Here is a 27,821-nt window from a genome sequence, read left to right as displayed (position 1 = left end):
TAACCTGCTGGAAAAAAAACTTAAACGCAAAATGGAACGATAATTATAATGTATGATTGTGTTTTGGGGGTAGAAATTGATATTGTTGTATGTTTTTAAAATTAGATAATTCGATCACACTGTATTATGGAAGGATTGATGGAAAAGGACATGCGATAGAGTTGTATAATTGTAAATAATTGTAGAATTGCTGTAATAACTATTTAATTGGTGACCTAATAGAGAGTAACTTTATCATCATCATTAAGCAAAATATCATAACTAAATAAGAAACATTATTTTTAGTAATTATATTATATGTATGTATATAGGTAGATAGGGCGATATATAAAGTATATAATGGCTTTAATTTTCGAATTTTAATTTGATGAAGAGAATTGGAAAGACCGCAGCTAATCGAATTCTGATCCAATCCTATAATTTTGTAAAATTTCTATGAATTAATGAATGAATTTTATAGGTAGCTAATATTACAGTTATGAGTTACAATTAAAGTAGGGTATACAAATGCAGGTTATAGTTTACAGGACTTTTGAGCGACAGAAATTGTGAGAGAGAGAGTGATAGAGAGAGAGATAAAGAGACAGAAAAATGAGACTAGAGGTGTCTAGGGTCTAGGTCTGAGGGCAAATGCAAATCTACGTGATTTTTTTTTGTGTTTTATTCTACAAGAGTCAACTACATTTTTTGCTACATCTACTAATTTTTTTTTTTTTTGGTTTCATTAAGTTTTTTGTTCTACTACTGCCTTGACAACTCAAATACAACTGACTCGGGTGGTACGGATGATGACGCTGGCGGTACTCTAAGTACCTTTTGACCGCGAAAGCACAAGACGAATATCATCCAATTGGGTGTTGAATTAGTCCTTGCCGATGATTCCTTGCTATGAATGCGTTGAGTGGCCGCATTGGCGTCCATCATCGCCGTTGGCGATACGCCTGGAGCCTCTGGATCTATATCGGTCGTTTGATTAGTCAAATTTTTGGCATTACTTATATTCATCGTGCTGCTGCGCTGCAAGAGACGTTGACGTTGTTGTGGCTCATGGATAATAACAATGCTGGCGCTGCTCGCCTTGCGACTAGTATGTCTCTTATTGGGTGGAGAAATGCTGCAAAAAAGAAAAAAAAAAAAAAACAAAAAGGAAAGGAAGACATAGGAACACATTGTATCTATCAAATAAAGTCTTGTTAATTCTTACCGTTTGCCCGTTGAGGGTAATATATCGGGTCCACCTTGAGGCTGGGTCTGAACGGCATCGGTATCGGGTGCAGTATTATAGGCACCCGAATACATGGAGGCTCGTTTTGGTACCCATTCGGGATGGCCACGTACAGACATTTGGGTGGCAAGGCTTTTGAGTAAAACAGCTCGTACCTATGTATAGAAAAAGAATGTAATTATAACCTATACCCATCTATTATTAGGGCTAAAGGGTCAATATATAAACGATATATATGTATATATAACATGTACTCGTACTAAAGGTCAGCAATTAAGAAACGAATTCAATTTGTGTTCGAATCAATATTGCATTTCCCCCTGTAGGAGTGGGGTGAGAACGAATGGGGATGGAACTTTTCTTGTATTATAGATTTAGGTCTATATGCAATTTTAACTATCCAACGAATTTCTTAAGAATTCGAAACAAAATTTTCGCTTTATTTCATTTTCAACTCACCTCGCCATTAAGAAAACAGTAGATGAGCGCTATGAAGAAACCCTGAAATGAGGTTAGGAAGTGTGTACCATAGGACCAAACGGCAAAATTGGTCGCCGTTTTAAGGGCCGGCATCAATTGCAGCACATTCGTAATGCCCAATAAGGGCAAGAGTACAATGGCGGCACGTACCGCTTTTCGAGTCTGTTCAATATCGCTGGCCTGTGATTGACGTAGCTTCATGACCAATACACGTATAATATTTACCAAAAAGCAGAAATTAAGCTATCGAGATAGGGAGAGAGAGATACATTAGCGAGAGATAGAGAGAGAGAGATGAGGATTAATCTCTTACCAATATGACAGCCAAACGTGGTCCCTCCAATATCCAATAATACGGCGTTAGATTGTAATTCCATAGACATTCGCCAACTGTGGTATCCATATACATCATAGTACAACGTGCCCATACAGTGGTCATTAGTATGGGCACACCCCAGCCCAGTAGGGAAAAGAATTTGAGAGGAAAGCTACCTTGGAATACAGCCACAGTGACCATATTATGCAGGTAGAGGCCCTCAATGAACATCCACATGAACATGGCGGTGCGAGCATATTCCAATAGCACATACGAAGCCTCACACAGATATGGCTAATATGATGAGAAGACTTAGTAGTTATTTCAGATGATTACCAATAGCTTTGTACTTACCGTATTTTCAATTACCGCCAAACTTGTATTGGTGGCCGCCTCTTTGTTGTTACTACCCCGACGAAATTGATCGAAATATAAAGTTAAACGCACTAGAACTTGCAAGACCATGGCTATAAATAGATTCTTATGGATTTTCGTGCGATTATTGCGTAACGAACGAAACGCATGGAATATCACTAGCGATAGAATCAATGCCAATAACGATAGACATAGGCCAAATGTCTCCATGGTACGTGTCCGTTGTGCAATCTCAATGTAAACCTGTTTAACGAATCAAATTTAAGCCAAAAATGCATACTTTTTATGGGACTATTGACTTACATCAATATCCTTGCTGCCCATTTCCTGCATTAGCTGAATCACTTCAGGCTTATAACATGGACCATAATCGGTCCAACCAGCTGGATTGGGTTCAGTCTGATTGGGACGGCTACCCCAATGACCATCCAGTTCGCATTTGCGATTGGCAAATTCTAGAATTCACAAAAATTTACTTAAACATTAGATATTGGAAACAAAAAAAGCAATTAGACGTTGATTCATTTAAAAGAACAACGTTAACTATTGAAAAAGGTTAACAAGGTTAGAAAGCTCTTAATGTCTTGCGACTTGTAATTCTCAACTGGTTTAATCATAGTAATCTCACGTTTCGCCATACTTTTCATAAGTAGTCAAATCAAACTGTGTGAGAGATAAATTTTACTCAGTGTCTTTTCACTTCCTGAAGATAAGGCCATGGCAATGCATTCCCCCATTTGATCCCCAATAGGACTTGATACGTCATTTGACATGACAGTTTAGGGCCACAATGATGCAATTAGGGCTTAATTTTCTACTTAGACCAAAGCCATCAATTTGCCAGCAAATTGCTTTAACCCAATGTCGATGTGAATGTGGATGCAGTTACATATATTGGCAACTATAACTGAACGATTTTCTTGCTCTTTGCTATTTTTATTTGTGTCGGTTTGATTGTGGCCTCAAACAGGTAAAGGAGCACACTTTAACACCCAATTGTGCGGGCGTTGTGGGTGGGAGAAGAGTTGTCGGTGAGTTGCCTACTTATCACAGTGGAAAAAAAAAAAAAAGAAAACTGGGCCAGGGTAATGTTGTGGCTATTCTATATTACTATTTAATGGGTAGCCCAGTGACAGCGGCCTTCTCCTCCTCCTCCTCCCAACCCTTTACTTATTGGTGAAGAGGCTTTCATTCGGGCTTAGTTCTTAGTCTGGTCGGAATGTTGTTGTATGTCCTGGGCAACGGTTAGTCCCGTCGGCCACGTTTGTGGTTTTTGTATTCTGTTTTGGGTCAAGTGATTTTGTTTCTGTTTTCAGAACCCCACAATTAAGCAGTTGATTCTGGCGAAAACTATGCCATACACCTGCTGTTTAGTGTCCACCAGACCACCATCCTTCTACTCCTCTCTTCTCCCTATGTCTTTAGCCATGTGTCCTAGTTTGATTCAATTTGTGCGCAATTGCGTGTACGCCTTGGCTAGTTCACATGACCGACATGCTTTTTTGGTTGCATACTTGATTGCTTATGGAGACTAAGTCTCAAGTATTTATAGTTGAGAGCAAGTGCAATTCATTCTTCTAATAGTTTTAACACCCACTTTCCTTGATTTCTCATTGTCAGACGAAGATAGATACAAGTGGCTGGTGAAGCAGCAGATATCTCCTTGATGAAAGATTGTATTTGTCGTATTCTTAGAAATTGAATAAGACTTTTTTTTTTTTTGTATTTATGTATTTGTAGGAAGTTCACCTAAGCGTTGACGTTGTCGTGACTTTTTGCCAACGTTTTCTCCATAATATACATATTTTTAGCTCTCAGGCTTATGCCAGGCAAGTGGTGTCGAGAAGCAATAATGTTTGGTACAAACAAGGCCAACTTGGCGTAAACACATCGATGCAAAATAAACACAGTTAAAACTGCAGGCAAGCAGTTTACATTGGCTTATCAATTTTCGTTCACCTGTAGTGAAGTTGTCCTAGGGGAAAATGTAAATTAAAGCTGTACAAAGGGTCCAAGTTCTAGAACCTGATAACATAATGACCTAAATATTCCTGGAGGGAAGTCTGCAATAAGCTGTGGTTGCGCTTTAGTTGCTTAAATTTTATCTAGTTCTGATGCCACTTCCATCAAGTTAAAAATGTATTTCAGCAAATACATTAAACATTATAAGGTAAACAAAGAGAAGGATGAGCCAGTCGTATGAAATGAAAGATATCTTGAAAGCCGATAATAGGAAAACTGCCTCTGTAAGGTCTTGTAGCTGCAGTTTTAAGTTTTACTTCGTTTACGATGGGGCTCAGTTTCATAAACCTTTTAAGTTGTAATTCTCAACTAGTTTAGTAAACCGGCTCACAGTTAAATAAGCAAATACACTTTTCGTGACTTAATACACTTCTAGTTACTTATTGATACTTACTGCGCGTATCGACACCATGATAACCGGATGGACAGTTCATGCGAGCCAACATGCCAGCTGGAGTAGGTGGCCAACAGAGCAGCGAGTCCCATGTCCAATTGCAGTAGATGCCTGCAATTTGTAAATATACAATTGAATGTGAATTATTTACCCCGAAAGACAGGAATCAGACTAGCAAAAATTATTGCTTGCAAGTTGCATTTGGCCATTGGACAAGCATTATCATAATTTAGCGACATTGTGGGCAATTACTCACCTGGCTGGGGTGGCGTGTAATTGGCAAAAAGCATTGAGCAATTTGCCGAATTGGTTGCCGTCACCGAGGCAAAAGTAATATTCATTGGCTGGCCTCCAGTTGATGCAGTCGCTCCTGCTGCTGCCGACGCAGCTGCCTCTTCGAATGTTGTGGCAACATGAGTGACACGTTCAATGACATGCGAGGAATAGGCATACGAATGATCATCGAATTCCGTTGGTATCACATCAGTCGTTGCTTGTGCATATAAATAGGGAACAGAAATACCGCCATCATCGTCTCCACTATCAATCCCGATACCATTAGGAGAAGGAGCATCGCCAGCAGCAGCACTTTCACTCATATCAATGGACATTGAGTTATGCCAGTGGTCAAAAATGAAATGAATTTGTATTCCTAAAGAGATCCTTGTTAGTGTTCTTCAGTTGTTTCATAATGCCATCCAAGATGGCATCTTCTGGAAAGAAAATCAATCAAAAATAAATAACCTTTTTCAACAGAAACTATCTATAAACTATTTTACAATTGCGAATCATTTCAATATTAAATTAAATATTGAATAATATTCCTACATATCTTCGATTAATGTCGATATGCGGGATTTTGTTGTAATGGAAAACTCGTCAAACAAAGACACAAATCGTGCATGCAAACAAACAGAGTGAATGACAGAGTGACTGACTGACTGACTATTTGTTTGAAAATAAATAGGACAGAGATTTGCCTAAGAATGCTTTGTTCTTATTTGCCTTTCGCCGTCTGTTGTTAGCTGTCAGTGAGTTTAACTTTTATCCCGCCTAGATTTATGATTTGTTTTCTATATAAACTGATGAACATCAGTCGTTTATGATTGGGTTACAAATATATGCATATATATATGCATTACATCATACACCACAATGTGTGATCATCCTTTCAGCCCCCCCCCCCTTGCAGCATCATCCTACATACATACATATATTCCATCTCCAGCGGATGCAATCATCATTTGGCCGGAATGTTTTATTTTTTGTTATGTTTTTCTGTGTTCTATTCTAGTTGGCTTTTTTTTTTTTGTTTGCCCTGGCAAATGGCCAAGTCTCGACCAGAATGCAATGAGCGGTTATCTAAGGGATAAATGGGTTGGTTGGTGTGTCGGAGGTGGTGGAGGTGGAGGTGGAGGAAGAGGAGGCTTAGCGAATGATTGGGTGGCTTGCTGGTGGATTGTGTGTTTGGCAAATTTCAATTTAATGAAAATTCTAGTACTGGCTTATCTGTCTGATCCCTTCTCATAATCTTAATTGTTTTTTTTTTTTTTGTTTTGTTTTGTTTTATTTGTTCTACTTTGCATATTGAACTCGTTTCTAGTCCCTTAAAAAAAAAAAGTTCTATTATTATGTGAATAAAGTGTTGCCTACTTTATGGCGTTTGAAATGAATAAAAAAAAGGTTATTTTTCATGGTAATGCCAAACAATTTTGTGTAATTTATCATAATAAAGTTAAAGAACTTTTGCCTACCTTTCAGCTAAATCTATTTTAATACAATTATGTAAAAATTGCAGCCACACTTTTTTGCTTTGTTCCTTCTGTTAAGGAGGAAAAGGATGCTTAAGCAAAATTGGGAATTTTGTATGGAATTTCGTTTGATGCTTATGCAACTGCAACTAATATGACTGGCAAACAAAATTCATGCTGTTACATTTTTGCATCTGGACAGGTATGCATTATGCATGTATATGCTTGCATAACTGAACTAACTGGCCAAGTCTCTGCCTCCTGACTCCCACCTTGTCCGAAAAAAAAGAAAAACGAAAATACCTTTGAGTACTACACACTCGCATACAAATATGATATACTTTTTTATAAGAATTTCAATTCTGCAAGTTGTTTTGTTGAATTGCACAAAATGAGAAAGGTTAAGGTAAGGGTATTCTTTGTAGCCAAAGTAAATGCTTGACATTTATGTGTATGTAACAAGAAGCGAGAGGGACAACCATTCATTATTCACTTTGATTAGGCATGCAAATAAAATTTAAATCCAATTCCAAATGCTTCATCATCATTATTATCATCATTATCATCAGGAGAATCAGAATCAGCGTCATCATCATTAGTGTGTCAGGGTAAGTAGGAAGAAAATTTTGCTTATCAATTAGTGTACCCAACTTGAAATCGTGTCGTAATTAAGCATACCGCTCCCCCCCTCCCCCCACCAGCGCCCTGTTTCACCATAGCCACCTCTAATCCTTCATCCTTATTATCCTACGACTAAAGCAGAAAACTACGCCACAAGTCAAATCATCAGAGAATCAGCAGCCATGATTTGGGTCACTTGGCACAGATGCAGATGCAATTGCCGCTTATGCAAGAGAAATATACATTGTGAGAGCGTAAAAGAGAGAGAGACAGTAAGAGATGGAGACAGAGACAGAGACAGAAAGAGAGAGAGAGAGAGAGAGTGCAAGAGAGTATGCCAAAGGGATCCCTAGTAAAAACTTAATTTAAAGTAAACATCATGTATATAAATATAAGTTCGAGGTATACCATTTTCTTTTCCTCAAGCCAGGACAAGGAATTTATTCTTTGTTTTTGCTTAGCTCGGAAACTGCAGTCACACTTTTTTCCTTTTTTTCGGCCCAGCGGGGATAAAGTTAATATTCCTCTTACCTGGCCATTTTCCATGTATCTAAGAGCATTTAAGCTATGCGGTATAGCCATTGAAAAATCTTTTGGTTACTCGGGTCTATGGGCATGTTTTTTGTTTTTTAGTGGTGATTGCTGTGCATTTTTTTTTTATAAAAAATTTCTTTTTTTTGGGATCTTTTCTTGAGCTCCATTGGGGCAAATGTGCATAATGCACACCCCTCCCCTCCCCCTTTTCCCTACAAATGTTGGCCAACAAAGACACAAACTAGAGATGGGGGAGAGGGGATGCTGCTGCAAAACTTTTTCGCGCTATTTGACAAAGGCTTTTATTTTTTTTTTCGCTTCCTTCTTTGATGAGTTTTTTTTTTTTTTGGCGAAAAGTTTTCTTAATGTGGGTTAAACAGATGATGGTTTTTTTTTCGTAAGCCTCTATGGAGCTGCTGATTTTGAAATGCTTTTAAATAAAGTTGTACAAGTTAAGGACCATGAAACTAATTCAATTTTTATAAACTGATAAATTCAACTTTGGTTTATGGTCTCAATTAGTTTTTTTTTTTTTTTTTTTTTGGAATTTTAGTTCAAGTGATTTGGATGAGTAATAGTCACGAAAACTTTCGAAAAAGGTCTTAGCAGATCTATCTTAAGCCTTTTGGGCTTAATGAAAAGAAAAGATCGAATGAACACATAAATTATATTGCTAATGAACTTCAGAGAATACTCCAGAGAAATGTAGCTCTAACTAGTTATGTGCTCAATAAATTAAGAAATAAATTTAAAGGATTGCTTTCAAGAAGAATGCAATCCCCAAGTAATTTGTGTAATTAGATTCAACAGAAATATACATATATGTAAGTATATATATAAATATACATCTCCTCAGGTCATATATAATGGATAAACATCAGAGTACTTTAAAACTAAAGAAAATTGTATACAACCACATTAAATAAGCAGCAATTGGCAGGCATTGAGGGCAATGGCAGAAGCAGTTGAGGTAATTGAAGAGGCAGAAGATTGTAGTTGCTGTTGAATGTTGGATGCAGTTACATCACCTCAACTGGAATCTTAAAGCAGCCACAAAAAGGAATGTGTGTATGTGGGAACCGAAGGGGGTACGATGGGTGATGGGGAGTGTTGGCAAGGGTTTTTGCTTTTGTCACCGCAGGACATTTGCCGCTTGGCTGAGCTGCTACACAGCTACTGCCATTGCTATTGCCTGCTTCACCTTATGCCTGCTTGCCTCTTGTCTGCTTATACAATTTGGCATTGAAATTGCTTTTGCCGCCATTGCTGCTGCTTCTGCTGCTGTTGCTGCTACTGTTTGCCTAACTCCCTCATCTTGGTGGCAGTTTTGTTTTGGATTCGAATTCAGTTTCGGTTTCGGTCTCGGTTTCGGTTTCCCTTAACAGTTCTTGGAAATTCTTGGTTTGTTTTTGTCTCTGGATGAGGATGATGACGATATGATAATGATTATCATCATAATTGTCTTGGTCTGTTGGACTTTTATGCTGATAATTGAATAACCAACTAAAAAATACACAGGGGAAAAACAACAAAAAAAAGAGGTGAGCTGTAAAGTGGCATGCTTCGTTGGTTATTTTATGTTTTTCTATGTGCTTATTGAAATGTCTATTGACAGTTAGGGTATAACAGATTTTGACAGTTTGTTGTATTCAGTATTTTCTTTTCACTGCCAACCGGGTACGGGGTTTAGATCCGTGTGTGTGTGTGTGTGTGTGTGTGCTTATTGTGTATGTAATTTGTCAGATTGACAGTCTATAAATCAATACAACCAATCCATCCAGCCATGCATCCATCCATAGGTACGTTTTAGTGAGAATGAGAATGAGAAACATTACGTGCCTAGGACTAAAACTATTTGCACTGTCAGTGTCAATGTCAATGCCAATGGCAATGGCAATGCCAATTGCTAAGTTCTTCTATTTACTGTGGCGTACAATGTGCCAAAAAAAGAAAAAAGTCAGTCAAAGTTCGTGTTATAGGCATGAAAATATTTAATTTAAATTCATTTCACTTTATTGCAAAACAGTTGATCAGTCGACAACTTGCTTATTTGTTAGTTATTCTCCAAAAATCACATCACTGATTAAGTATACGCAGTGTTAGCTGCTAAGCGATACTTTAGATAAAATAAAAATTCAATGGGCACAAAATAAATCGACATGTTGACATGAAAAATGAGCACAAATTTAAAGACTGTTCTGTTATTCATAATGAAATAAAGGGACAACATGTCGTATGTGTAATGTTTGAAACTCATAATGGTTAAACCGCTTGTCGTATACTTAATGCGGAGATAGAAAAAAGTAGCATTAGCATTAGCTAGTCGAGCTGTACCATTTCTTGCTGCTGGGCTAGGCTTAAGTTGAGTCTTAGAAATATTTAATTTTTAGGCCCCGTGCCCAAAAAAGTGTGCTATGCTTTTTGAAATCGCACCATTTCTGTACATTTTACTTTTACACAGTTTTTTTTTTTTTGCCATTTGTATTTCCGGCATTTGAATAAAAAATAAAGAATCTAAATCTGCACGATTTTCTCAGAGAGGCATTTGTCGTGTAAGTTAAGGGAAACGCACATGTTTGTAGCTATGGTAATATTGTCGAAGAATAAAAATAAAATTTAACACTTATAACCAATTCTAATTTTATTTAAGTTATTGCCCATCAGTAAATGAATTGCTTGAATTTAAAATTTCCAATTATTTGCACTTTAATGTGGCAGTAGCAGTTACAAATAATTGTTTGACTTTTGACTTCTTAGTAAACTAGACAGAGAGAAATGGAGAGAGAGAGAGAGAGAGAAAGAATGAAAGGCAAGTCAGGGTGAAAAGAACCTTGACAACGAACAGGCAACCAGAATTGATCTATGGCTGAGATTTTTCGTTGCCTCTTTGGTTTTTCGTTATTATTTTTTCTGCTGGCAAATTGCCCAAATACTTTTCGTTTCGTATGGCTGATTGTCGGCTACTGAACTACTGACTCTCATTTCGTTTCACATCATTTCCTGCGTTTATTGGTCATTATTAAATTGTTATTGTTCGACTTTTGGGTTAGATAATTGTGTATATAAAGTAAATTTTCCTGTCTGTTACTCAAATTACTCCATTTTGGCAAAACACAATGAAATGAAAATGAAGCCGAGGCAAATACCGATTTATTTGTCATAATTATGTATAATTTATCATATGGATAAATACCTCAACAGCAGAAGCAATTCCAATGGCATCGAAAAGAAAAGGTATCATTTGCATAAGGACTCTATTCACGAACACACACACATACACAATGAAATTGCCATTGCCTTACACAACAAAAGCAGTCGAGCAACAGGGTGAAATGTGCAAAATGTTGGAAAAGGTTAGGTTAAGTCTTGTTACACAAGTCAATAAATAAATGATTGAAGGCTTGATGGCTAAGTGGTGGTGAGTATAAGTGGGTAGGTTAATAGGAATTGGTGAGGGTTTGCCAGTTTCATAATAAATTCAAATAGTCCTTAGACCAGCACAGATGTGGCTGCCATTTTGGGTCCATTGGGTTGGTTGCTGCAGCCCTAAAACTGATTTGACAAAAAAGCTCCACAGCGCCGACCCTATTTGAACTCCATTCTCCCCCATTTTCTACTGCTTGTTATATGCAACAAGAAGTAGAAGAATAAGAAAAGGAAGCTGCAACAATAACACAAGATGAAGAAAATTTTGTTGCAGCAATTTGATTTTGCAATTGATTTACGCAACAACTTACAGACTCACACCCACACACACACACACACACACACACACACTCTGAAAACAAATAACAAAACGTTTTGCATGAATATGAAAACATATATTTTCCTTGAGCCACATCAAACGGTTGTTTTTACGTACAAAGGAATGAAAAGTTTTTCCTTTGCAATACAAAAGTTTTAAAATAGAATAATTTGGTTATACTTTGCTGCTATGACTACTTTCGAGTCAAGAAACGGTTACAACTGCATGAAAAGCATTAGATGAAGAACTTCAAGCTTCTAGTTGTTTTCACTAGCGTCTCAATTAAGAGAGAGAGAGAGAGAGATAAAAGATTAATCCCGATGAAATAAAAGAATAAGGGTTAAACTAGAAGAAATCTCTTGAAGAAATTAACATTCAGATGTGCAACTTTTTACAGATTACATACACAATATCCAGATCCAGATTCTAAATATTTTTCTCTGAATCTGAATTCATGTTGAAATAAATTTTTAACATTTGATTGGCCAGTAAATCTTTTTTTTTTTTGTTTCACCGATGTTTAATTGTAAGTTGAACCTGTTGCCGGCCTACAAACTGCTCTTTTCAATCACTTTAGGTTAAAAAGTAAGCCCTGGTAGCTACAGTAAGTGTACAAAATGAGATGGATAATCCTTGTTTTGCCATTGATCAATATGGATTAGGTAGCCTCTGTGACTTCGAGTGCGTCAAAAGGTGGCCAAATATACACTCAACTGACCCGAACTGTCTAAGTTTATGTCTCGTATTTGAAATCTTCAATTAGTGTGAATTAGGTTTCAGTTCGGGCAACATTCCCATCAGATTTAAGCCATTCGTCTGCCAGGATATTTCAAATTTGACAGTCCAGTCCAGTTGACAGATGCTCAACCAGTTAAGGGTTAGAAAGTCGATCGATAGCGAATGTTTATGGTTGTTGTACAGTAAACGGTTTTACTTTTTGTGTCTTTTTGTGACGTTTATGGCCAACTACACACATGAATTTCCGAATGAATTTTATGTTGATGGCAGGCACAAGAGTAATTTGTTAAATTTTTATTTCTTTTATACTTCTTGCGCGCTTGGTTTCCGTTCTGGCAAGTTGCATATGGAAATTCAGTGAAAAGCTTTCACCTGCTTAACAGTTGCAACAAGCCGAATGAAATGCATTTTGTATATGGAACAAAGCGTTTCATGGAGCTGCCTTGCATTAATGCCAATGCCAATGGCTGTCAAACTGTATGGACGAAAGAAAGAGAAAGAAACAAAGAAAGAGAGAGAGAGGCAAGGTGTCTGCCCGTATGAATTCAATCAATGCAGTTGACGTGCAGTACAATACAGAAAAGTAAAAAACAGCAGCAGCATGAGAAGAATGAATATGCCAGAAGGATGAGCAGCAATCACCATAAAACGTTAATGGCCCAAAGTTTAAGTAAGACCAGAAGCAACAAAAAGGTTTCGAATTGAAACGAAGCGGAGTTGGCAACGTTTGTAGAGTTTCTTGTTTCAGGTGGTAAGGAAAATAATGCTTTTTCCGGTACCTTACAGGAAGTATTCGAATGTCGAATTCGAGTCAATATTTGTATCCTTCATCCATTTTGTAGTAGTTATTTTAAAATGTTTACAACTATTTTGAAAAATATCAAAGAGAATAATTTATATTATATCTGTCTCAGCAGATTAGTTTTTTAGATCCAGGTAAATGATATTGCGGTTCGATCCGAGAGTATGCTCTCTGAAGGCTATTTAGAAAAATTCCCTTTTAAAGTTATACTTAAATAGATAAGCAATCGAAATTTGATATTAAAATTCATCATAAAGCTTTAGTGTGATTCATAAAAAGTCACAGATGGTCGAGAGAATCGTATTCATGAATAGTTTTCATTCTGTATGGAAATTTATGGTTTTTGTCGTGATTTTTTATGCTTTTTGGATATAATATTAATAATAATAAATGCATTTAAAAAATCAAACAATTTATTGGGCTTCACAGTAAAAATAAAATCAAATGAATTTTTATTGAATTCTGTTGAATAAAGCCTATTATGAGTCAATAAAATAAGGATGAAAAATAAAGGAAATTTGTAGATTCTCTTCCTATGGATATCCACCGTGTTGATTGAACTTCCTGTGGTTCGTTTGGACTGTCCTTATTTAAAGTACTTTCACATTACCCACCACTCGTTGCAATTCCCGACAGCTTGTTATTATCTCTGCTTGTTTGTTGGCATGAGAGAGGGAGGGTGTGTCTGTGTGGCTTTTGGGGTAGGGCAATGTTTACCTTTGTTTCTGTGTTTCTTTCTTTAAGCCGAAGTAAACCGAACACTGACAGCGCGCTGTCAAAATGTGCAACGGCATTGGGCAACGGGCAACGGGTAACCGCCAAACCAAACCAAACCAAACCAAACCAAACAGACAGCGGAGGATTGCCATGATGTAAAATTGTAATGAAATCCGGATTACACATCAATGGGCTTAACTCTGTGTCAGAGAATGTTGACTCTGGCATAATATGTGTGCCAGTCAGTCAGTTTGTCAGTATGTCAAATAGTTACATTGCCATGCAGCAGCTGTCGGATTAAGTCAAATGGGTGTTGATTAATTGTTCGTTAATAACTAACTATTTCAGTAAAAAGAAACTTTTTTATTTCAAATGGACTTACTGTGTCCACTATCCTCTCCCTCTCTCTCTCTCTCTTCGACTTTCTCTATTCCTCTCTCTGTTGGATTTATGCAGAAATACATATATGCAGCTGAAAGTGGCATGCACTAAGTGCCATAGCCTTTCCACACCACGCCATCGTCTTTGCTTTTACCTACGCCTTTGCCTTTCCCTTTGAGTTGGTTAAGTGCAGGCCAGAAAAGCATAGCATACTTTTTTGCGGCTTTCTTTATACATATGTTTGGATGTGGGGGCGAATATGTTTGTGTGTTGTTGTTAATGGCCTATTTTACATTTCTTGCGTTATAAGAATTATATAACAATTATGCATATATCATGGGTGAAAAATTACAAAGTTTGCTATACCAAAAACCATTTTCCGAAGACTGCCAAGACTAACATAAAAAGTGAATCCCTATATAATTCTGAAATGGCTGAAATAATCCAGCCATTCGAACCTTTATACCCTACACATTCACATCCATGTATTTTAAATTGAAAAAGTGCATAAACTACTAATACTAACTATCTAACTGCCAATCACTCGACCAAAACGATTCAGTTGGTAGGCCGCGGGGTTAGTTATACTTGCTTCTTTTTTTTTTTTTGTGTATGAAGAGAATATAAAAAGACTAAACGATATGCCCCAAAGGGTAATAAATGGTTTGGTTGGTTGATTTGCAATGAAAATTGCCAAGTCAATTGTTTATTCCCATACATTATTATGCATAAATTCGCTTGGAGTTTAATTTAAAATGCTCTTTTCTATTGCCATTTGTGACAATTTGATGTATTATTCGATTATATAATGGTGGAATTCAATTATTACCATGGCCCCGCATCGTTTTGTGGTGGGGTTTTTGTTTTTGCGGATATGCGTAATAAATTTTACAAGCATATTAATCATACGACATGTGGTATGCGGCATACGGCATTACGTGGTATGTTGTAGATGTGTGTGTGTGTGTGTGGGTGTCAGTGTGGGTGGGTAATAATAATAATAATTATAATATGTAATTGTGCGGGCCATAAATTGTTTGCTGTTGATTAAATTGCAATTTATGCAAGACGCAAACAACAATCGAAGCGGAAGCAAAGGATACCCAAGGATATGATATACAATGTCCGACTAGATGATGCAGCTGTTCTCTAACTAATTAAGAGTCAGTCGAATGGCGGCGATTGTCGACCAGAGAGACAGAGACAGAAAGAGAGAGAGAGAGACCGAGTTAGTTAGATGGGGGACATTCACCTAATGAGCTACATGTAAATTTTAATGAATAAACAAAAACAGAGACAGATAGATGTGCAGAGGCAGCCTGCATTGACAATTAGAGAGCTTTAGCTCCGTTGTTGTTGGCTTGGCTAAAACCGTAAAACAGGAAACTGGCGGTACGAGGCAAACAAAATAGCAAACAATAGCCACACAAAGAGAGCGAGAGAGAGAGAGAGCGAGCGAGCGAGAGAAAGAGCAAAAAAAAGTGGCAACACAAAGCGAATGAGGGTCATGGCAAACCAAACAGTCCGAAATACCTACATAAGTTTTTAATCAATTCAGGCTAAATAACTGCTTATACAATTTTAAACTAGAGTCAGCTTAGAATAAAAATTCTTTTTTTTAAAAGCTATGTAATGATGTAAAAATTATGTAATGGCGAAGAAGAAAATGAATTCTTTAGCCAAGGAATGGATGGTTTCGAATGATCGATTGTGATTTTACTAACAAACTTATGGATTAAAGTTAATGCCAAAGTCTGTTAAATACCAAAGTTAACATCAACTTCAACTTGGCTAATCAGGGAAATGGTGATTTTCACTTTTGTCTCGCAGCTTTGCCAAAACAATGAAAACGCTAGCCCGGATTGGGTCATAAGTGCTCGGACTAAGCACGGTGGGAGAAAGAGGGAAAGAGAGAGAGAGAGAGAGAGAGAGAAATGCTGCTTGGGCAGGTTTTAGGGGCATGAAGTAACGTTCTCTAATTCCCATTTTGAGGTTTTGTTTTTGTTTTAGTGCTGCGCCATGCAATTTTGCATGGGTCCAAGAGGACAAAAGACGCCCCCGAAAAACAAAAACACTAAAAAAGGAAAAAAAAAAAAACAAACGACCACTTGTTACCCTAATGTCTCAACAGTTTATATTAAACCATATTAAATCAGAGTTCAAGAATTTCTTAATACAAGGAATCATCATTTCAGACATAAAATCACAAATATCACGAAAAAAGAAACCATATATTGAAAAAGATCATCAAGCAGTGTTGTTTATGAATTAATCGATAACTCATTAAACTATTCAGCTCTTCGACTCAATCGATTGATATAAGAAAATACCTTGCTTCCCTTTAGAAATGAATTTTAATGCGGCTTATATGCTCTTTACGCCAATTTTTGACGGGGTATACCAAAACAAAAAAAATAAAGAATGAAAATCAGACAACGCCAAGAGGCAACAGTGTAACCAACGACGCCAACGCTGAGTGGTTAGGGGAGGAGGCTGAGGGGCAGTTGGACTGCTTTTTATTGTTCTTGTTGCCTTCTTTCTTTTCTCTTTTTTTTTTTTTTGTTTTCATCGTATTCTTATACTCATTATTCTTATTATTATTATTATGTATTATTATGCTTGTACTGGACTGAAAGCAGAGGGCCCGCCTATTCTTTGTTTGGGGCCAAAAACTGTTGCATTGTTCCGGCTAGCAAATACAAATCCAGCAAAAAAACACAAAGCCAGCAAGCATAGAATGCGACGCGTTTACTTTGCTGTTCATTGTTTAACGGAAACTACTTCATCTATACCGAATTTTGTATACTCTGCCTGAATGAAAAGTGCAAAGAGAGCTGGAATTTGTTGTTCATTTGTGGTTGAGACCAGCAACAAGTCAACCATTTTTTTTGGGACGAAAACACAGCTATAAGAGTAAAGAAAACACCACCAAAGGAATTACATCATATTAAGCAATGAAATTGTATACCCAACCAGACAATTTCTCCAAGACGATGAGGGGCTGCGGCAAATAGACAATTAGATTACAATGTGACCAAATTAATTATCGATTGGTTATCAAAGAAATTGAAACTGAAATTACATTGTTTGAGAGATGAATTACAGCATATAATCAGTTATAATAATTGATGTGTTTATTTACATATATTTATCCATATATGAAACGATTATCGTATGACTTATTTAAGCGTTTGACTATATTTCTATGTTTTCTAAATGGCATACAAAATTCTTTAAGCTTAAGCTTAAACTCCTTCATATAAACAATTGTTAGTTAATTATGCCGCTTTTTGACTTTTTGTTGTAATGAATAAACATTTCTTGGCTAAATAAACAAACATTTCTTAGCTTTCAGAAAGTTATGTTGTTGTTAAGGTGATGATTTTATATAGGCGAATCTACGACAACTAAATGGGCAGTTCAAGGTATCAAAATTTTGAAACGTTCTATGTATACATAAGCTAAACATCAATTATTGAGCTAAACATTGTTTATAGAACATTTTTAAGCTATAAGGCATAGAAAAAGTTTTAAATTTGTTGAAAACAATTATCACTCTTCCAGTCTATAGCATAGACTTAAAGTATAACAAAGTTGCCATCATTTTTAATATGTGATCTTCCGCTTTAGGCATTTTGTGTGTTCCCTCCACCAAAAAGCAAATAGCTACTTTAAGCAATGACTTAAAACTGTAACTCTTAGAAGAAGCTGGCTAACAACAATTGTAGGCTAAGATTTCAGTAAAGAAAATCGAGGATCCAGCTTGCCTGGGGCCAAACTGAAGGGATAAGCGTTTCTTTGACTCATATTTGACATCATCTCCAGCAACTCATGCAAGTTAAACACATATAATAGAACTCTCTCTTTCTCTCTCGCTCTCTCTCTCTCTGGCACTTTTTTTTTTTCGTTTTGGTCCTTTGTGTAAACTAAAGTACAAAATAAATTTTTCAACTGTTTTTTGAAACAAATTTCTGAATTTTCCATACATATTGTATATGGAGAAACTTTGCATTATGTTTTTGGCTTCACCGTGTGAATAAAGTTTTCTGACCACAAAAATCCCGCACTGCCTCCCTTTCCCTACCACCCAAAAGAGGAAGAAGAAAACAAAATTAGAAAAAAAACAAACTGTGCCGCATTGTTTAAGGCAAAAAGGGAAGGGAAGAATTTATGTGGTATGCCGTTATGTACGTTAATCAGTAAAGCAGAGCAGAGCAGAGCAAAGCAGGCCCAACAGCTGTAGCGCCCAGAGACAGCATCTGAGGCATCTACATATACATATGTAGGTGTGTGTGTGTGTGTGTGTGTGTGTGCGTGTATATACATATGTGTACACGATGCTCTGTGGCCATGTTTGTGAGTGTTTGCACATACTTAAAAATGTTCTACATGCTAGCGGTAGGCGTAGAAGACGAAAGCCCAGTGAGTGAGAGAAAGGAAGGAAAGAGAGCAAAATGAGAAACAAAGACCAAGAGAGTGCAAGAGAGAAGGAGATTTACATATGAAGCAGTTGCATCTGACATTGGGACTGAGAGGCGAAGGGGTCTACTAGGTGACTATGAATGGGGGAATGGGTCATATGCATCACTTGTTCTACTTATAAATGAGCCAGCCAGCCGCTGGCAAAAAAGTAGCGCTAGATAAGTTTTTTCTCTCTCTCTCTCTGTCGATATGTGTAGGTGTAGGCGTTTGTATGCGACCTTGATCTTCATGGGTGTGGGTGTGACAAAAGTAAGAGCTATTTAATAAAGCATAAAGAAAGACTGTCTACTTACATATATAGTAAACTAACTAAGTATTCTCTGTATTTGATTATCAAATTTTCATTTAGAAAATTATTAACAATTTTTTTTATGGAAAAAGAAGAGTAGCTACTTGGAACTTTTTCAGATTTTGCAAAATATTATCTAAACATTTAAATTTATTCATTATTTTAGAAGCAAAATCAATGACTACAGTCAGTATCAATAGTATTCGCCACGTTGGTGTGGTTTTTAGACTAGATACAGTGCATTTTTGTGTGGCCTAATACTGTTAAAAAAAGTTAAAAAAATAGAGATAGATTCCTAAATTTTCATGAAATCAAAAAAAAAAAACCCTTTAATTTCTTTCTCTTAAGAATAAACATTGATTCCTGAACTTTTCCATAATATTGACAGTCTTTAATCCACATTAAAATAAGTCAAGCTTATTTTGTATTGTTTTAATAATTTTTGATTGGAAATTGGGAAAGGGTCTCTAAAACTTTGATGATATTGGCCAAGTCTTTGCCTTAGTTTCGCCTATAAAGAGAATTAGTTATGAGAAAATTTGTTGGTCACTGGTTGCCTCTGTTCATATGCAAATTTTGCGACGACTTAAGTGAAATTAGCGGCTTAACAGCAACTCAGTTGAGTGCCGCTCACATTTCATTTTCGCAAGAAAATTAATTTGTCCTTTAACCCATATAGTCAAACTCCCTCCGTCACCGCCACCCCACCGCCAACCCACCCCAAACCAGCTACACCACACTGCAGCTACTGCAGTTTCTTGTTTCATGCTCTTTTTCGGTTCTATTTTGTGGTAATAAAGTTTATGCGACATTGCCAGCCAGGCCAACCCTCCAGAGTCACAACTTAAATAATAACTATTAAAAAACTATCACAATTATGAATTTTTAAGTGAAATTATCATTTAAATTATTAAAAAACAAATTAAGTAAGAAAAAAAAACAAAAAGCTAGTCTCAAATGTGCTCCAGAATAAAGAGACCAAATGAATGGCTGTCAGGCATTCAGGTGAAATAATAGGGAATCCTCTTGAAGCGGGGAACACACGTGTGCGCAGTGAGCTGACTAATTAATGAAATTACATTAAATCGTTTCGTTCAAATAGTTTTTCCCATTATACAAATTGTGCTGAAAGAAGTTAGAGAACACAGAACGGGGAGAAAAAGTCAACATTCATAAAACATTCTTGGCAAGGCAAGATATTTTCTTGTCAAATGAGACTTGAAATATTGCTTTTCTAGAGGCTTATTTTTTTGTTTCGTTTTTTGTATGTATTTCGTCAAGTCAATTACTTTTACTAATAATCAAACCATTAAGAAGACGTAATGGAAAATATTTAAATGTGTATGGTCATTGGTATTTTCCATTGGCCTTTCTTTGATAATTGAAGAAAAGAAAGTCTTTAGCTACACCTTCTAGAGAAAAGTTTAGTTTTCAGTCAATAAAGACAGACATAAAGCTTTAGTTTCTTGTTTTGGGATACAACATTTTAGCTTATTTAAATATATTGAAAGTTATTTGTTTATATGTAGTTAACATTATTAATATAAGTTTACTATATTTTTTTTTTCTTTTCTTACGGCCAACGGAAAATATATCAAATATTGCTGTACCCATTTAGCTTCTCTTTTTATATATTTTGGGGGTTTGTTTGCCAAACATTTGATGGGCTTTCATAATGCATAATTCCCCTTTTGTTAGGGTATAATGCAAATTAATTTAAAATTAATGCAATTCTAGCGACAAAAATTCTATTAACAAATCCTGTGTGTGTGTGTGTGTTTTTTTTTTTTTTTTGTTACTGTTCTTGTTGTTACTAAAAGTTAATTAAATGCATGCCAGACCATGCCCACAACCAACAGGCAAGAAGGCTAACAAGCAAGCATCCACTAGCTATGTTGGCCCACAGTAAAAAGCTGGCATTTTTCTATTATTAATAAAGCCAAAACCGTGGGCAAGGTTAGAGCAGTGGGCAGTGGGAGCGGTGGGTGTTCTAGGAGAGCTAGTTAGGTGAATGGCTGGCTGGCTGGCTGGATGGATGGATGGATGGATGGATGGAGGGCAAATGTAAAGAATGAGTCCAGCATGGGACGAATGTTAAATGCTGAGGCAAACGGAAGAAAAAAACAAGAGAGAAAAAAAAAGAGCCAACATGAACCAGATCTGAATCATTGCACAAGCACAAGGACAAAAGATTGAGGCGAGGTCATTTGTTGGTCAGTTGGTTGGGCCTATGCGGCGTATACGCAACATTGGCAGCGTCAAATAAAAAAACACACAAAAATGCAAAACGAAAAATAATAATTAAAAACTTTTTTTTTTTCTCTCTCCCGCTCTGAAGCATTCGGCCATTACACTTTGCTTGCTTTCCACCCACATTCTGACCGGTATGTGGTTATTCCGCTCCATTCCATTCCGAATTCGCAGAGGCAAGTTTTTTTTTTTTTTTTGCTGTAAGTTGAAAACAATTTTTTGCCTCAGCACTTGAAAATTGAAATTGGAATTGCCAATTGACTGACAGAGTAAAATATGGGAACGGAGATGGAAGCCACAACCACAGGAACGGAAACGGAGACGGAGACATTTCATCCAAGAGCTTACCTCAAAAAGTAGCATCAAGTTGGCTCACTTGATGCCTGATTATCAATCAATATCGATAACTTGCTGTTGCATTGCACTCAATATGAAAATAGAAGCAAATAACTTAAATATAATCGTATATAACATGGCATGAAAATAGTTTTAAAAGTTCTCCAAAGTCGAATAAAAAAAAAAAAAAAAACTAAAAATGAATTTCAAGGTTAGCCAAACACTTTAACTGGTCTTTGTCTCTTTCACACACATTTGAGAGTTGGTGTAGCAATTTTTTTGTGGAAAGATTCAAATGACGTTTCACAATTCATTCAATGAGTTTTGCATTCTCACAAAGGAAACTCAGCAGGAAGTTTCAATATTCAATATAAATGACTTTGTTTAAGCTTTTAAGTTTTGTTTTTGTTTATTACAAAAATTGTTAAAATTTCATATTTGTTGTAGAAATTTCTAAACTAATTTCATTGGTAAAATATAATCCTTTGATGGAGTTATGTAAAAAAATTTACTTTCAGTCTGATAAAGGTATGCAAGCTCTCTCTCTCACTCTCTCTCTGTCACTCTCACTCAGTTGAGTTAAAAAAGGTAATGCAGTTCCTGTCTGTGTTTCACTTTCTGTTTTTTTTTGCTTGTCCCCATTTTAGAGCTTAGTTCTGCTGTTGCTTTTCATTTTGTATTCATTACAAATTCAAAGTGGAAAATAACTTTCAAGTGACATTTGCCATCATTTGTCGCAATAGAAGCGTAGCTCTGCGATAACCAATTATGTACAAGGATATGTGACATGTGCATACATATGTATGTACATTTGTCTGTATATTAAGGGCTCTGAGCAAGGGGACAATGCAAGAGAGGAGGAGTGCCAAGTGGAGAGGAGCAGTCCAAGGCTTGCCTTGTGAGTGTGTTGATTAGATTATAAATCCAAGTATATTTGTCATGGCGGGCCATCAGTTGGCCTAATGACATGATTAGTTGGCACTAGGATGGATCCCATGCAAGGAAACAACAACACACACACATACACAAACAAACATGGCACAAAGCAAGTGAGATAAGCAGAAATTCGTAAGCTCATCTTCTTTTTGAGGGGCGGGCAGCTCAAACAACCACCCAACATCCAACCACATACAAACATGGATATAACTATGGCAATGTCATATATGTATATGTATGTATGTGGGTCGCTGATATTGTGCAAGAATCTTGCTCTTCTCTATTGTTGTTAGCCTCAGGCAGCAGATGCTGTTGCAGTTTGGCCGCCCAAAAAAGTATGCTACATTAATGTTACATTGCGCTTTGGCGGCATCGTGTGTGTGTGTGGGTGTGTGTGTGTGCTTGCGCTTGTATATGTATGTGTGGGTATGTGCAGTAAAAATCAATAATGAAATCACACAAAAAAATGGAAGCGAAAAAATAAAACATGAAAATAAATATGGCATAAAGACCAAAGACGAAACACTGTCAAATAACCAACATACTTTGATTTTTGCACTCGAAGAAATTTCTACTAGCATAGAAAAAGGATCTAAAAACATCACCTATAATTTGAATATTTGAAAACGAATCTTTACCAAGTTCTTTTTCACTTTGTACGAAAATTCTCTTGGGTAAAAGTAGGAAGTTTTTGTATGATGGATCCTCCTTGGAAGATAAAGATATTCTGATAACAGAAGAAGCAATGAAAAGCTCCGTTTAGGTCACAGTTAAAGGTGTGACAGTTGTCAAAGGTCAAGACTTTATAGTATGATTGTGATCAGAATTCTTTAAATGGGCCTAAAGTAATGTAATGGTTAAAGCGTTAACAAGTGAATTTGATGATCTATATACATATGTATCTTCTCGGTCTTCGTCTGGTTAATGGATCAAGTTACCGCAATTCTAAATTACAACATTGTAGTCTAGTGTAGCTTTTTCTCAAAGTGCACTTGAGCTGCATCTATTTGACTGAGCCTTCACTACATAACGCGGTTGGCGTTGAATATCGCTTTTAAATCGCACAAATGCGCAAATAATTTAAGAGGCGCCCTCTTCCCATCTGTCTAAAATAGCCACGCCCATAAAATTGCTATATATGTACTTGTAGGTGTGTGTGTGTTTGGGGCACTCATGTGTGTGTGTGTTCGTTTGTCAGCTAAGCCGATTTAGTTAAGCACGCCACAACAAAAAACGATATATATATATGTATATAAAGAGAGAGAGAGACAGAGAAAGCGAAGGACAGATATATAGATGCCAGTTTGACATCTTTTTGTAAAGAGACCGAGTGAGAAAAATCCATTTAATCTTGTAACTATCTGACTATCTTTTTCAATGTGATACATAATTTCTTTATGAAATATATGCACTTTTTCTTTTTGTATCAATAACCAAAATAATTGTTGATGTTTCCATGACTGTTTCCGTTTCCGTTTTCTCCTGCTTCCGTTCCGTATGTCTGATGTGTTGTGTTTTGTCGTGTTTCCTGTGTGTTGACGTATCTCCCTCCATCCTGCGATAAAAAATGCATAAGTTTTTGCTTCTCACTCACGTTGCTTGCTTTTTCATACATATATAGTGGACCAAAGGGCTAGGGCGACCTTTGTGATTGATATCAGACCCGTTTGTTTGCCCGATTTTAGTTTACCAAGATCATCTACTAGATCATACTTTTTGAGCCGGCAAACCAAAGTTTTAGTTTTTAACCAGTTTGTAAATTTGTTGGATTGTAAAGATCATCTGATCAGATCAAAACTGCTTCACATAGAGAGAAGGTGATGTAGTTTTAAGGTCTACCGGGATAGAAAAAAATATGGGCAAGCCGTACCTTACACACCCACACACAGACACACCTCACACACACATGTCAACTTCAGTAACTCAATGGAAATGAGTTAAGAGTGAAAAAAGCGAGACAAGAAACTTTTATTCCACATCTCGCAAACATTCAAGTATCATATGCAATTTCATGGCAAACTTTATACATTTTATGCATTTCCCAATCCCCAACTCTTCTTCATCTTCTGCCTTTCCCCGTTCCATAATTGATCAATAATCCTTTCAAACAAACATTTTATAACTGACGTCAATAAAGTTTGGTTCAGCAATAAAAACATAATAAAAAAAGAAACATAACATCGAAGGCAGAAAAAACAATATAAGCAAATAAATTTCAACAGAAGCATTTAATTGATTTATTGTTTCAACAAAAATAGAAGAGCAAAAAAAAAAAAAAGAAAAGTACATATTACTAGCAGCAACAATTTGCTTACCCTTTGCATGTCGGCTTGTTCGATTTGGCTTTCGATTGACTTTCCCCCCACACCCCTCCACAATGTGTTTCTGTCCCTCACATTGAACATATGTATGTATATGTGTGTGTGAGTATTGAAATATTGTATGCCCCTGTCATGTCAATGTCTCAATGTCTAGATCACATTAAGGTCAATAGAATGAATTATCTTTGTTTCCTCTATGACTTTAACTCTTTGGCAAATGTTTAATTGCAATGTTTTAATAGTTTATTTTTTGTTTGTTTATTGAATACAATTTGTATACATTTTCAATCACTTTTACTTGAATTAATCTTTAAAACCGGTGTTGGCTTTCGTGATCTTGTAAACTAAGATTTTTTGGCCATTTCTTGGTGAGAATGCAGTTCACTTCGATCGAAAATAATCAAATTTTAAACAGAATTCATTTTGAATAATTCTTGAATTTTCTTCAGCCATTTTTAAGTAATTTTTCAGTGAAAAAGCTTTAAACACAATTCGTTTTAAATAACTCTTGGATTTTTTGAAGCCATTTTTAAGTAAGGCCAGTTAGCGCTTAGTAAAAAAGTTCGTTTGAATGAATCTTCAATTTTCTTAAGCCATTTTCAAGTAATTTAATTGGCCTTAGTGAAAAAGGGAAATGCAACCTGGAAGATACCAGAGTTCGACCAAAAAAAACCTATGTATCAATCAGAATTGTGTACAAAACTATTTCCAAAAACCACTCAATATTATTTGGTGTAACAAGTATTTGTTGTATTTCATTTAATTTTAGCCAAAAGAAGACGGAGAAAAACGAAAAAAAAAAAAAAAAAAAAATACATTCCAAGCAGAAAGATCGAAAATTCTGGTGTGGATTTTGTCTGGGCTTTGTTTATGACTTAACCGGGGGCCTCGTTTTGTTTAGACACACCCGCAAGCAGCAGCTGATAAACAATAACATTAAATGAAATATTTGCACATAACGTATACGCCGTGTTGCGGTTAAATATAATTTCTATATTGAGTTGGCTGAAAAGGAAAAGCCAAGCCAAACGAATGCATCCGCATTTAAATTTGATAAGCGGGTGGGGCAAAATGAAAGCTTCTTGGTCATAGTTACGCGTCTTTTAGGTCCTATTTCTAACTGACACATTTGACACATTTACAGTATACACACACACACACACACACACACACACACACACATACTGCATCAAACAGGAAGTCAGAAATGAAAAGGGAAAAGCACTTCACAACAAGGAAGTGGAAAGTAAAAGTCTCTTCCTCCTTAACAACAGAGAAAAATGTTTAAGTGATGTGTGTGTGTGTGTGTGTGTGTGTGTGTGTTTGCACGCTTGTGTGTTTGCCATTCACTCCGTTCTATCCTTCTAAAAGTGAGAACTCATTTCATGCTCATTACATTTGACAAATTTTCAGCCATTCAGCCCTCTTCTGTCCGCTAGTCCAATATTCTTACCGCAAGTGGCAAAATTTGATTACACCAACGTTTTGAAGGTAGCCACAGAGATGGTGTTGCCCATATCTCTGATAATGAGTATGACGGTTAGCGGGGGTGGGCAGAGGGAGGAGGGGAGGAAACCAGTGCAGATAGGGGGGGGAAAGCGGTTGACAGAGACTCAGCTGACTGCAGCATACAGTTCATTAGAAAGTCAGTTCAGTTGTCACACAAAAAACACTTGAAAGCTTAGCACTTGGACAATGCTAACGAGCTCACAGCACACACACACACACAGTACACACACACACACACACACACACACCCTTTACACAAAGCCCCTCGAAATATAAATACAAAATGCCAAATGCTGCCTTTCTTTCTTTAACTTTGGGGGTAGAAGAGAACCGGCATTCCACACATTCTCACATTTTATCATTGTTACAACTTTTGTCAATATGAAGAAGTTTTTCCTCCTTACACACACAGACATCGTTTTCCGCCATATAAAATCCATCTAAAAAAAAAACAAATCTTTCATATTGTCAAAGAGTCTTCCAAATATTTGCCATTCACAATTGGAAATGATATTAAAAACTTAAAACAAAAAACTAAAATAAAACTATTGGAAAAAGATATTTCTTTAAATATGTAAATTTTATATCTAACATGAAGCTATATCATTATCAATTAAAATTGAATAAAATAAAATAAAATACATAAAATAAAAAGAAAATTAATTCGGATTTTAATGATTTATTTTCTTTTAAACTACCGAACATTGATCAAACATGAAGCTAATATATATATTCAATATCAATTCGAAAATTATTCATATAGTCTTTTAAAAAAAACTATCGACAAAATCTTTTTAAAGATGAAAATGGAAAAAGGACTCAAAAGAGAGAAAACCATTTGTAAATTCTTTAATCAAGAAATCGAAAATCTTCGGAAAGAAACAGAAATGAAATGAATCATCAACTCTTTTAAAAAAAACTATCGACAAAATCTTTTTAAAGATGAAAATGGAAAAAGGACTCAAAAGAGAGAAAACCATTTGTAAATTCTTTAATCAAGAAATCGAAAATCTTCTGAAAGAAACAGAAAGAAACAGAAATTTGCCCCACGGTATTTCAAATTGCAAAATTTCTAGTTTTTGTTTATTCTCTTTTTTTTTTTGTAATTTTGTTCCACATTCTATTACAGTTTGTTGAGACAAATATCAACAATTCCCAATGAAATTTAGAACTTTTTTGTTTGGATTTAAAATTTGAGAAAATATGCAAATTTTACTCATGTGATTAATTGATTAAAAATCCATCATATTTGAAAATTTCTCTCTTGAAAAGTTCTGATTAAATTAAAAGAAATTAATTTAAAAATTGTCATTTGTTTTACCCTCTAGGACTTACCTTCTGGCGAAGTAAAGAGGAAATGAATATAAAATTTCGATTTTGAGATTTAAATTTTTTGGCTCCTTTGATTTGTTTGTGTGTGTGTTGTATGTTTTGCGGTTATTTTTTTAGCACGTCTTTACCGTTACTTTTCAATAAATCTATTTCACTTTTCTAGTCTTGCGTTTAACATACAAAAGCCATAACATGACTGTTAGTTAACACGATTTTCAAAAAGTTTACGAACGACAAAAAAAAAGAGCAACAAAAAATAAGTCTT

At 36.0% G+C, this 27,821-nt stretch overlaps 1 protein-coding gene across 1 annotated transcript; it reads right to left on the bottom strand.

Moving 5' to 3' along the window:
* Positions 1-306: 306 nt before the first annotated feature.
* Positions 307-27,609, bottom strand: LOC6648497 (PDF receptor). The gene is made up of 9 exons (XM_002071863.4): positions 27,560-27,609; positions 5,069-5,525; positions 4,813-4,923; positions 2,700-2,851; positions 2,376-2,639; positions 2,019-2,315; positions 1,685-1,948; positions 1,205-1,380; positions 307-1,114 (listed from the first exon to the last, which is right to left on the bottom strand). Exons 2-9 carry the CDS (start codon positions 5,421-5,423, stop codon positions 742-744), a joined length of 1,992 nt encoding a protein of 663 aa, XP_002071899.4. The 5' UTR covers positions 5,424-5,525; positions 27,560-27,609; the 3' UTR covers positions 307-741.
* Between the last annotated feature and the right edge of the window lie 212 nt (positions 27,610-27,821).

This window comes from Drosophila willistoni (genome assembly GCF_018902025.1).
Source record: "Drosophila willistoni isolate 14030-0811.24 chromosome XL unlocalized genomic scaffold, UCI_dwil_1.1 Seg141, whole genome shotgun sequence".
Lineage (NCBI taxonomy): Eukaryota > Metazoa > Arthropoda > Insecta > Diptera > Drosophilidae > Drosophila > Drosophila willistoni.
This window is presented reverse-complemented; position numbering and strand designations above follow the sequence as displayed.